The 13262-nt window shown below is 51.2% G+C and overlaps 1 protein-coding gene across 1 annotated transcript in view; it reads left to right on the top strand.

Annotated features, from left to right (window-relative positions):
• LOC122547595 (uncharacterized) overlaps positions 1-13262 on the top strand; it is a 715380-nt gene that overhangs the window by 622958 nt on the left and 79160 nt on the right. Inside the window, 2 exon segments of the mRNA XM_087978709.1 lie at positions 6670-6823; positions 11890-12074. Of these exon segments, the coding sequence (XP_087834835.1) occupies positions 6670-6823; positions 11890-12074 (339 nt within the window).

Consider the following 13262-nt stretch of genomic DNA (forward strand, 5'->3'; position numbering starts at 1 on the left):
CCCCGGTCTCCAGATTCCTGAGTCCCACGTCTCTGTAGAAAAAAATCCACAGGCACCCCGTAGGTACCCAGTCCTCCGGAAACACGGTCCCCGCAAGTTTTTTCTTACCTGGGTTCGGTGCACCGAAATTACTCGATCGTTAACCGTCCCCACTGCCTCGGGTACACCCCTCCTTTGTTTTCCTGAGCCTCCCGGATATCACTCGCTCAAGCCGCGCGGGGCGACAAGCAAGGAATCAGGGACTGCTGAACTCAGCAGGGTGCACCTTCTCCAATATCCTTCCTCAACTCCCCTTGCGGCCGGAGTGTTGATCCCGGACGAGCCCCCAAGTTGTTAGAAACGAAAATCGCTTCTCAATAATCGCTCTAGACAAATTCAGGAAAACAAAGTTTTATTAACAAGTCAAGTCTGCAGAGTCGGGCACCCTTAAAGAAAAGGCGCGCTGAGGCTTACAAAGTCTCCATTATATATAGGACAAGTCCCTCCTCTCCTTGGCTCCAACAAGCCATGAGGTTCACATTCTTAAAAACATCATTATTTTTATCACAAAGTCTGCAACAAAAGGCTCCAGAGTCTCCAAAGTTTGTTGTTTTTCTCACCCTGTAGTCTTATCAGTCAAAGGCTTTAATCTGAAACAGATGTCTCAAGTCGTCCTCCCATCCTGGAGTCTTATCAGCCAAGGACTCATCCTTCTCTGCTGTGTGAATGGCTTCATTAATCAAGAGCCTGCTTGTTTTTACTATCGCTCACAAATTGTCAGCATTCTGCACAATTTAAACTACTCTACTTTTGAGTATATAAAATGGTTGTTAGAAAAGAAACAAAGGTTTTGTCTTTTATTATAGATCAGTCTGTGGTCCAGGCACATCTTAAAGTTTAAACCGAAATTACCTCTCACATGTTTGGTCATGGATTTGTGAATGGGGTGTCCTGTTTACTGGTTGTTACTGACAAAATGAGGAAAGGAGAGCTGATGGATATTGACAGCTAGAATTTCCGAAGATGTTTGACACACTGTCCCCCAGGAGGCAGGTTCGAGGAGAGGAGGTGGCGTATTGGTGGAGATGAATAAGACTTTTCTCTTCTTGTGTCTGGATAAATGGGCCATTCTCACGTTGTCAGGCTGTAACTGGCTGGGTAATGCAAAGAGCAAACATATTTCCAATCAACCGAGCTAGAGATGTTATTAGACAACTCTAGGGCAGGTGGGTCTTAAACCCAGGGTCTCCTGGCTCAGAGTTTTGGACACTATTATTGCATCACAAAGATCCAGTTGAATGGGGTTGGTATGGTGGCTCAGTGGTTAGCTCTTCTGCCTCACTGCGCCAATGTCCTGGGTTCGATTCCAGCCACAGGTGACTGTCTGCCTGTGTGGAGTTTGCACATTCTCCCCGTGTCTGTGTGGGTTTCCTCCGGGAGCTCCGGTTTCCTCCCACAGTGCAGGTTCGGGTGGATTGGCCATGCTAAATTGTCTCATAGTGTTCAGGGATGTGTAGGTTAGGGTGGATTGGCCGTGCTAAATTGTCTCATGGTGTTCAGGGATGTGTAGGTTAGGGTGGTTTGGCCGTGCTAAATTGTCCCATAGTGTTCAGGGATGTGTAGGTTAGGGTGAATTGGCCGTGCTAAATTGCCCCATCGTGTTCAGGGATGTGTAGGTTAGGGTGGATTGCCCGTGCTAAATTGCCCCATAGTATTCAGGGATGTGTAGGTTAAGGTGGATTGGCAGTGCTAAATTGTCCCATAGTGTTCAGGGATGTGTAGGTTAGGGTGGATTGACCATACTAAATTATCCATAGTGCTCAGGGATGTATGGGTTAGGGTGGATTGGCCGTGCTAAATTGTCCCATAGTGCCCAGGGATGTGTAGGTTAGGGTGGATTGGCCGTGCTAAATTGTCCCATAGTGTTCAGGGATATGTAGGTTAGGGTGGATTGGCCATGCTAAATTGTCCCATTGTGTTCAGGGATGTGTAGGTTAGGGTGGATTGACTATACTAAATTATCCATAGTGCTCAGGGATGTATAGGTTCGGGTGGATTGGCCATGCTAAATTGCCCCATAGTGTTCAGGGGTGTGTAGGTTAGGGTGGATTGGCCGTGCTAAATTGTCCCATAGTGTTCAGTGATGTGTAGGTTAGGGTGGATTGACCGTGCTAAATTGCCCCATAGTGTTCAGGGATGTGTAGGTTAGGTTGGATTGGCTGTGCTAAATTGTCCCATTGTGTTCAGGGATGTGTAGGTTAGGGTGGATTGGCCGTGCTAAATTGTCCCATAGTGTTCAGGGATGTGTAGGTTAGGGTGGATTGGCCGTGCTAAATTGTCCCATAGTGTTCAGTGATGTGTAGGTTAGGGTGGATTGGCCGTGCTAAATTGCCCCATAGTGTTCAGGGATGTGTAAGTTAGGGTGGATTGGCCGTGCTAAATTGTCCCATAGTGTTCAGGGATGTGTAGGTTAGGGTGGATTGGCCGTGCTACATTGTCCCATAGTGTTCAGGGATGTGTAGGTTAGGGTGGATTGGCCGTGCTAAATTGTCTCATAGTGTTCAGGGATGTGTAGGTTAGGGTGGATTGGCCGTGCTAAATTGTCTCATAGTGTTCAGGGATGTGTAGGTTAGGGTGGATTGGCCATGGGAAATGCAGCGTTACAGTGATATGGTAATGGGGGGGTTGCTGTGTCTTCAGGAGGGTCGGTGTGGACTCGACAGGTCGAATGGCCTGACTCCACACCCAGGTACTCTATGAATACTGTTTGTGATATTTATGAACAGCTTGGAGGTGGGGACCAAATCTAACGTTTTCAAATTTGCGGATGACTCAAAGCTACATGGGAATGGGTGTTGTTAGAAAGGCATGGAACGGTTTCGGGAGGAATTGGGTAGGCTCTGAGAACGGGCAGGAAGGTGCCAGGTGGAATATCATGGGCATAACTACATTTTGTTCGCAGTAACAGATGTGCCAAGTATTTTTCATATGTGAGAGGTGGGAGAGTGTCAATGTACAAAGGCACATGGGTACCCTTGCCAATGAATCTGTCATGCAGGTACGGCAACCCACTAGGAAGGTAAATGGAAGATTAGCCTTCAGGATTTCTCAATGTGGAGGCTGGCTTCAGTTGCTTGGTCAGACCACACTCGGAACACAGTGTGTGGCTTTGGTCTCCTCCATAAGATGTCGACAGTGTGGAAACAGGCCATTCGGCCCAACAAGTCCACACTGACTTCCACCCAGACCCAACCCCACCCACATTTGCCCTGGCTAATCCACCTAACCTGCACACTATGGGGCAATTTAGCACCTAGTCTGTGCATCTTTTGGACTGTGGGGGAAACCGGAGCACCCGGAGGAAACCCACGCAGACACGGGGAGAACGTGCAAACTCCACACAGACAGTCGCCCGAGGCAGGAATCGAACCCGGGTCCCTGGCACCGCGAGGTAGCAGTGCTAATGACTGAACCACCGTGCTATGCCCCTGAAGGAAGACATTACTGGCATAGAGAGATTGTAATAAAGGTGCAACGGACTTGTTCCTAAAATGGTGGGATTCTCCTGTTTAATGAGATTGGCTCTGCACCCTTTAGGGATTTGCAATCTGCAGAATACTGGTGGAGCTGACACAGGCAAATCCTTTCCCGAGACTGGGGAGTCTAAAACCAAGGGGCACAAGTTACAAATAATCTTGGGGGAGGGGGGGGTTGGGGGGCGATTGTGGGTTTATCACTTAGGTGAGAGATAAAGAGAATTTCCCTTTGCTCAGAGGATTGTGAGCCTTTGGAATCCAGTACCTCAGAGGGCTGTGGTAGCTCAGTCTTCGAGGATGTCTAAGGTAGAGATCGATAGCTTCCTGATTTTGCGTGGGGTTTCTGGGGACGGAGTGGGTCAAAGGCATTGAAGTGATCGACCAGCCCCGATGGTATAAAATGCTGGGATAGGTTCGTTGTTCTGGACGGCGTACTCCTATTGCTGTGAGTGCCATCCAGTTCTGCAGTCGGCGGGTGGGGGAGAACGCCCTCTCAGTATCTGCTTCCTGTCGAAATTCCAATCGGTCTTGGCTAGTTTGCGTTTGGGTGCTGATCCCCTCTGAATGTTTGTGGGCGTATATTTTGCCTCCCGTAGCCAATCTGCCCTCGGTGCGCGATTGGCACTCACCGCTACACGGGGCGCGTTGACGTCCGTAACTGTGACGTCGACTGGAATTTTCTTTCGGAATGTTGGTCGCCAGTCTTTTCTGCTTGACTCGTGTGACTCATTTCTCGATGGCCTCCTCCTCACCGACCCCTTCGATGTTTCGATCCTGGGCCACAGTCGAGGATATTCCTGGTAAAAACTTCCGCCAATCCTTCTACCAGCCTAGAAACTTGGCGTCTCCAGTGGGTTTTTTTTTTCTGACCAGGAATGATCGTCGCTTCCGTCCCACATCCTCCCCTCCCACCTCACGCCGCGTACTCCTGACGACCTCCAGGGGCAGGAAGTGGCTGGGGCTCACGTCCTGTTTGGGTCAGGTGCTTTCCAAACGGCTGCTATCTTAAGAGTTCGGAGGTCACGGGCTAACCTGGCACAGACGCAGGCGAGGTGATTGAGATGGTAGTGCGGAGGTAACAGGGCAAAGAGCACAGACATCCTCGGGGAATAAGGGAAGGCCGGGGAGAGAGTTTCAGGAAAGCACCTCAAAGAGCAATGGTGGGTTAGGGTGGGGGGGTTTTGGGAGGGATGACGAGTAAATGCTGGCAGGTACAATTAGGGACAATCCCCCAGAACATTCTACAAGCATTTTGAGGTGAATAGAACACTCAGGGAGAGAGTAGGCCCGATGAGGGACCAAGGATGATTTGGTGATGTTGCCATTGACACCTGCTTGTGGATGTGCACTTTAGTAACACCCACACTAGGTTTTAGCCGTTTGCTAGAGGGGGAGATGTTGATGTGCAAAGTTGCTTGTCTCACTGAGATGTGCACTTTTTGGTGACATAGAGTCATAGAGATGTACAGCACAGAAATAGACCCTTCGGTCCGACCCATCCATGCATAGAGTCACAGAGATGTACAGTACGGAAACAGACCCTTCGGTCCAACCCGTCCATGCCGACCAGATATCCCAACCCAATCTAGTCCCACCTGTCAGCACTCGGCCCATATCCCTCCAAACCCTTCCTATTCATATAACCATCCAAATGCCTCTTAAATGTTGCAATTGTACCAGCCTCCACCACATCCTCTGGCAGCTCATTCCATACACGTACCACCCTCTGTGTGAAAGCTTTGCCCCTTAGGTCTCTTTTATATCTTTCCCCTCTCACCCTAAACCTATGCTCTGTAGTTCTGGACTCCCCCACCCCAGGGAAGCGACTTTGTCTATTTACCCTATCCATGCCCCTCGTGATTTTATAAACCGCGATAAGGTCATCCCTCAGCCTCCGACGCTCCAGGGAAAACAGCCCCAGCCTGTTCAGCCTCTCCCTGTAGCTCTGATCCTCCAACCCTGGCAACATCCTTGTAAATCTTTTCTGAACCCTTTCAAGTTCCGCAACATCTTTCCGATAGGAAGGAGACCAGAATTGCACACAATATTCCAACAGTGGCCTAACCAATGTCCTGTACAGCCGCAACATGACCTCCCGACCCAACCCTAACCCTAACCCATCCATAACAGAGTTTAGCAGTTTGCCCGAAGTGGAGGTTTCGACGGCACAGTAGCATTGACAAAATAATTTTAAGAACATTGCTAGAGATGGAGATATTGATGTGCAAAGTGGCTTATCTCTGGGAGATATGCACTTTTTAGTGACATCCACACAAGAGATTTTAAGAAGTTTGATTGTTTTCTGTACATGAAGCTGGAAGACATTGGTCAAGTGTTAAACGAGTACTTCACACCAGTCTGTGCTCAGGAGCAGGAGGATGCAGGAGGGCAGAGTTCCAGAAGGTGGGCTGCGAAGTTCTAGAACGCATTGGGATAAAAAGCAAGGAGGTACTGGAGGTTGTGGTAAATCCTCAGGTCCGGGTGAGTTGTGTCCCAGGCTGCGGTGGGAGACGAGGGAGGAAGTCACAGGGGGCCCTGCCCCGAACGTCTAATACCTCTCTGGCCAGAGGGAGGCGCCAGAGGACTGAAGGACAATTATGATTACAGGAAGGGAGGTGGAGATAGACTGGGGGGACTCCCGACCAGTGAGTCTAACCTCAGTGGGAGGGAAGCTGTTGGAGAAGGAAGTGCAGGAGAAAATGACTCGCCATTTAGAGAGGCAGGGCTCGATTGCGAGGGGTTAGTCAGCACGGCTTTGTCAGAGGGAGATCACGCCTAACAAATCTGGTGTAAAGTCTTGTGGAGGTGACCGCGTGTTTGGATGAGGTTAGGGCGGCCTGTTGTGGGTCTCAGAGGGGCACCCAGAAGAAAACCCAACGGCTTTCCCCCTCACTTCGGCCTTTCGACAACGACCTGTCCCTGTCTGAATCCAAGCACCATTGTTCGTCACCTTCCTACGGCCTGCAGCCTTTTACAAATGAGAGATGGTCTCCACCAGTCACTTAGCCTGAGCTCTGCTCACTGGCCGTCGGTGTTGCTGGTCTGGGAAGCCACTGACCTTTGACTTGCCCTGTGACCCTTCACCCCAGTTTGGCCTGCTCCAGCCTCTCACGGTTCCTTTCTTTACTGCCTCCCCCCTCCCCAAATCCCCCAGACTCTGATAAACTGGTGTGCCAAGCCCGTGTGTAAGAACGATGGACGGTGTGAGCAGGTGAAAACTACCTTCCGCTGCGTGTGCAAGATGGGCTGGTCGGGTCTTTACTGCGACGTTCCCAAGGTTTCCTGCGAGGTCGCAGCTGCACGGCGAGGTAAGGGGCCGGTCGACACCGCGATGTCACGGTTACTGTTCATCACCCTGTGGGCTGTGGGAAACGGCTCAGAGAGGGAGACGGAGGGTGGGGGATAGAGAGAGAGAGCGAGAGAGAGAGAGAGAACACAGAAGTGGTGCCCAGAGCTTTCTCCTTCTTGCACCCATCAGGACCATTTGCAAGAATGCCAAATTTCTAATGGGGGCCATAATTTGCTCTGCGTAACGCGACGGATGAGGCCAGATGACCACCGTCCCAAATATTTTAAGACGGGAGCCCCAGACCCTAACGCTTTCTCATGCTAAAGGCTGATGTGAAGTGGGTGTCCCAGGTGCGGTGCAGCTGGTCAAACCACCCGGCTTTAAGCGAAACAAAATTTATTCAAACACTACAGTGCAAACCACAAACAAACGATAACAGAATTTATAATGACTTAACTATTGGAAAACTTAACCGTCCCGATACACCAATTTAACTAAGGAGCTGTTCCAATCCTATAAACATAGCCCTTCGTGAAAAGGTAAATTCAAACACAGGTTCTTACAAGCAGGAGAGATTTCAGAGTCAGAAGCCAGTCAAGAATCATCTGCTGAAGCATGGAACCTTTTTGCACTGTAGCAGTTTAGAATCATAGACTCCCTACAATATGGAAACAGGCCCTTTAGCCAAATAGTTCCACACTGATCTTTTGAAGAGTAAACCATCTAGACCCATTCCTCTACCCTATTACTCCACATTTACCCCTGACTAATGCACCTAACGTAAACGTCCCTGAACACAATGGACAATTTACAATGGGCAATTCACCCTGACCTGCACATCTTCTGATTGTGGGAGGAATGGAGCACCTGGAGGAAACCCATGCAGACACAGGGAGAATGTGCAAACCCCACACAGACAGGCACCCCGAGGCTGGAATTGAACCCAAGTCCCTGGCACTGCGAGGCAGCAGTGCTAACCACTGAGCTACTGTGCCGTCCCAGCCTACAACTAAAGAAAACTAGAAAAAAAAGACCTGAACTGGCCACTCATCTGCCATTGTTAAAGTAGACATTACCAGACATCTCGGCACCTCTGCCTTTACGGCCCCTCTCAGAAAGAAACACAAGGATGATGTAACCTCCTGAAAGTGACAGCACTGTCACGATGGGAAAAGGTTGCTGAGGGGTTGACTCTGATTGCTGGGGATGTCACCAGGGAACATGCACATAGCCGTCTCCTCTCCTCCTTGAATCCAACAGCGAGTACCAGATGCATTCACGTTGCTAGCTCTGAGGTTTTGCAGTCTTGTGATTGTATCCTGAAAAGTGAACGATAAAGAGCTTTGGCGGCGCTGATGTGTTTGCCACTCAGGCCCTGTGCTGCCAAAACGACGGTTTACGGCACACTCACCAGGGGGCCAGTGTCGGACTGGAGGATAAGCAATGTCATTCCACATGATCCCGAGAAACAGAATGTCATGAGTCTCTTTGAGAGACAGCAATAGGATCACACTGAGCGTGTGCAAGAGCGCAGGTATGTGCTGCTGGAAGGGGTTGCATCAGAAACATTGAGTCATTGCCCTCCACTCTCTCAGGCAGCACATTCAAGATTTTAACCAATCGCTGTGTAAACGAAACAGACCACCTGACTCAAGTCCTCATTGGTTCCTTTAAATTGGAGTCCTGTGCTCCTCAATGGGAATAGATTCCCCAGTCACCTCCATTAACTGGGATTCCTCCGGGTGCTCCGGTTTCCTCCCACAGTCCAAAGATATGCAGGTTAGGGTGGTTTGGCCGTGCTAAATTGTCCCATAGTGTTCAGGGATGTGCAGGTTCGGGTGGATTGGCCGTGCTAAATTGTCCCATAGTGTTCAGGGATGTGTAGGTTAGGGTGGATTGGCCGTGCTAAATTGTCCCATAGTGTTCAGGGATGTGTAGGTTAGGGTGGATTGGCCGTGCTAAATTGTCCCATAGTGTTCAGGGATGTGTAGGTTAGGGTGGATTGGCCATGCTAAATTGCCCCATAGTGTTCAGGGATGTGTAGGTTAGGGTGGATTGGCCATGCTAAATTGTCCCATAGTGTTCAGGGATGTGTAGGTTAGGGTGGATTGGCCATGCTAAATTGTCCCATAGTGTTCAGGGATGTGTAGGTAAGGGTGGATTGGCCGTGCTAAATTGTCCCATAGTGTTCAGGGATGTGTAGGTAAGGGTGGATTGGCCATGCTAAATTGTCCCATAGTGTTCAGGGATGTGTAGGTTAGGGTGGATTGGCCATGCTAAATTGTCCCATAGTGTTCAGGGATGTGTAGGTTAGGGTGGATTGACCGTGCTAAATTGTCCCATAGTGTTCAGGGATGTGTAGGTTAGGGTGGATTGGCCATGCTAAATTGTCCCATAGTGTTCAGGGATGTGTAGGTTAGGGTGGATTGGCCGTGCTAAATTGTCCCATAGTGTTCAGGGATGTGTAGGTTAGGGTGGATTGGCCGTGCTAAATTGTCCCATAGTGTTCAGGGATGTGTAGGTTAGGGTGGATTGGCCGTGCTAAATTGTCCCATAGTGTTCAGGGATGTGTAGGTTAGGGTGGATTGGCCATGCTAAATTGTCCCATAGTGTTCAGGGATGTGTAGGTAAGGGTGAATTGGCCATGCTAAATTACCCATAGTGTTCAGGGATGTGTAGGTTAGGGTGGATTGGCCGTGCTAAATTACCCCATAGTGTTCAGGGGTGTGTAGGTTAGGGTGGATTGGCCATGCTAAATTGTCCCATAGTGTTCAGGGGTGTGTAGGTTAGGGTGGATTGGCCGTGCTAAATTACCCCATAGTGTTCAGGGGTGTGTAGGTTAGGGTGGATTGGCCGTGCTAAATTACCCCATAGTGTTCAGGGATGTGCAGGTTAGGGTGGTTTGGCCGTGGAAATTGCCCCATAGTGTTCAGGGATGTGCAGGTTAGGGTGGTTTGGCCGTGGAAATTGCCCCATAGTGTTCAGGGATGTGCAGGTTAGGGTGGATTGGCCGTGCGAAATTGCCCCATAGTGTTCAGGGATGTGTAGGTTAGTCAGGGGTAATGTAAAGCGATAGGGCTGCGGAATGGGTCTGGGTGGGTTCCTCTTCGGAGGGTCACTGTGGACTTGTTGGGCCGACTGGCCTGTTTCGACACTGTAGGGACTTCCTCTCCACATTCCATGGAGGAACCGTCCCAGACTGACAAGCCCAGCCAAGTAACTGAGATCTTAAGAGTCCCTACTGAGGCGAAGCAGGCCATTCGGCCCATCAGGTCCACGCTGACCCTTTGAAGAGCGCCCCAACCCTACCCCAACCCTGTAACCCTGCCTTTCCCATGGCTAATCCAGCCTGACCTGCACATCTTTGGACTGTGGGAGGAAACCGGAGCACCCGGAGGAAACCCACGCAGACACGGGGAGAGAATGTGTAAACTCCACACAGACAGTCACCCGAGGGTGGGATCGAACCCGGGTCCCTGGTGCTGTGAGGCAGCAGTGCCAACCACTGAGCCACCCCTGTGAATCTTTCCCCGTGGCCTCACTAGAAACCATCACCAACCTCTGCCAGAAACTGGGGTTCCCTGAGAGAGTGAGACACTGTACTCCCAGACGAGAGGCAGCCGGCGTTATATCGGCGAAGGCTGAGAAATCCTTCCCTCCACACCCTCATTATAAAGCCCGTTGTTCTGAAACTGACAAAGGCCGCTCCCCCCCACTTCCCCCTGCTATCCCCGCTCTTCGGTGAACCTGGGATGTTCCCTGCGGAATCGCACCCCTTTCAGTTTGCAATACCTCCCCCCCAACACCCCCCCCCCCCCCCCCCACCCCGATGCCCGTCGGAACGGAGACCGGAACGTGCCTCCCGTCGGTGTGTTGGAACCTGCCAACAACAACTTGGATCTAGGCGGCGCCTCTAAGCCCGTTAAACCGTCTCGCCAGGGGCCGGCGAAATCAAAATCTGACACTCGCGAGGGTTGAGCGGAGGCAAAGGGCGAGAGGTTGTGGGCCGGGCGCTGGCAGGTGGGACTGGACTGGGTTGGGATATCTGGTCAGCACGGATCAGATGGACCGAAGGGTCTGTTTCCGTGCTGCACATCCATAAATCCGATTCTAAGGAAAGGAAGGGAGGAGAGTCAAGAGGGATGGAGAGACTGGGAGAGGGGGGGCGGGCGGGGCGAGTGGAGGGAATTCCAGAGTTTGGGAACTCCCTGCAGCCAGCAATGATTAAAAACTGGGAGTGGGGGTCGCTCCAGAGAGCGGATCATTCTTAATTCCTGCCCCTCTCACTGGTCTCACGGTTCTCTCTCTCTCTTTCTCTCTCTCTCTCTCTCCATCTCTCTCTGTCTCACTCTTGCACTCTCTCTTCCCCCTCCCACTCTCTCTGTCCACCGCTCACTCTCTCTCACACATACCATCTCTCCCCTCTATTCCTCCCACTTCCTCTGTGCCCCCCTTGCTCTCCCTCCCTCTCTTCCACCCTCCATCTCTCCCCCCTCCCTCTCCCCCCTCCCTCCCTCTCACACATACATACACTCTCTCTCTCTCTGTCACACACAATCTCTCTCCCACTCTCTCATATACACTTATTCTCTCTGTCTCACTCTATCATTCACTCTCTGTCTCCTCCCCCTCACACTCTCCCTCTCTCTCTCTCTCTCTCATACATACACTCACTCTCTCTGTCTCTCACTCACTGTCTATCTCTCACTGTCTCTCTCTCCCTCTGTCTCCCTGCACTCTCTCTCTTCCCCTCACTCACACACTTAAACACACACACACCCAAGTGCGCGCGCGCACACAAATAAACATACACACCCACACACATACACATGTGAACACACACACATACACACACACATGCACACACAAATACACACACACCCACACGCACACATACACACACACCCACATGCACACACACACGTGCACACACATACACCCACACAAATACACACACCCACATGCACACACATACACGCACACACACACACACTCACTCACATGTGCACACACACCCCCACACACACACTCTCACACCCACACCCCCATGACCCTGTCTGATGTTCCTCTCTCCCCCCCCCCCAGGTGTGGATGTCACATGGTTGTGCCAACACGGTGGGCAATGTGTCGATGCGGGAAACTCCCACTACTGCCAGTGCCGGGTGGGCTTCGAGGGGAGTTACTGTGAAACGGAGACGGACGAGTGCCATCCTGACCCCTGCCAGAACGGAGCCACCTGCCGGGATCTGGTGGCCAAGTATTCCTGCCAGGTACCCACTCACCATCAGCCCTGACCCCTTCCCTCACCCCCTCCCGCACCCCCCCCCTTCCGTCCCACCCAACCCCAGGCAGCTCCGACCCACCGCCCCCACGGATCAAACCGAAACATCGGTGCGTTTCAGTCCTGAGAGATTAAACACAGGGGAAACGGAGTAGGTCATTCGGCCCTTCCACCGCTCATGCTGTCATACGCAGCATGGAAACAGATCCTTCGGTCTAACCAGTCCGCGCCAGACAAAATTAGTCCCACCTGCCTGCTCCTGACCTATATCCCTCCAAACATCTCCTGTTCATGCACTTATCCAAGTGTCTTTGGAACGATCTTGGAGAAGATTTGTAGCTCAGGTTGAGGTTCTGGATGTAGGTTTGCTCGCTGAGCTGGAAGGATCACTTTCAGACGTTTCACCACCACGTGAGGTAACATCATCAGTGAGCCTCTGGTGAGGCGCTGGTGTTATGTCCCACTTTCTCTTTCTGGGTCTCGGTCTGTTGTGGCGGGTGATATCGTTTCCAGTTCTGTTTCTCAGGGGAAATGGGGTCCGAACCGATGGGTTTATCAGTGAAGTTCCTGGGACAGGCTAAACAGAGACATGCACGGGAATTCCTGGAGGCCTGGCATTCAAACAGGAACTCTGTCAATGAACCCACCGATTTACCAACCTCTGAGAGACAGAGCCATAAATGGTATCACCCACCACAACAGACTGAGACACATAAATAGAAAGCGGGATATAACACCAGCGCTTCACCAGAGGCTCACTGATGACGTTACCTCGCATGGTGGCGAAACGTCTGAAAACGAACCTTCCAGCTCAGCCAGCAAACTTCCAACCTGTCTGTGAAACGTTGCTACTGTGACATTAGCCACCACTTCCTCAGGGAGTCCGTTCCACAAGAGAAATGCCCTCTGTGTAAAAACAAAATCGCATTTGCCCCTCGTGTCTTTTCAAACTCTCTCTCCTCTCGCCTTACAAATGCCCACCCGACGTTTACACTCAGTATCCTGCTTTCTTCACATCCCCCTCCCCCCCACACCCCTTGGTCACTTTAACCACAACAGCCACACCCAGCTCCCTCTTGAGTATATCTAACCGACTGTTCCCAGTGGCTGTGCCCGGATCCCTGGCCTGCAATGTCAGGGGCTTTCTGTGCCACTGGATTCCGCGGGATCTCTGGGT

The sequence above is a fragment of the Chiloscyllium plagiosum genome, unplaced genomic scaffold (assembly GCF_037043375.1).
Source record: "Chiloscyllium plagiosum isolate Xiang-an unplaced genomic scaffold, Cpla_swu_hap1 HiC_scaffold_35, whole genome shotgun sequence".
NCBI lineage: Eukaryota > Metazoa > Chordata > Chondrichthyes > Orectolobiformes > Hemiscylliidae > Chiloscyllium > Chiloscyllium plagiosum.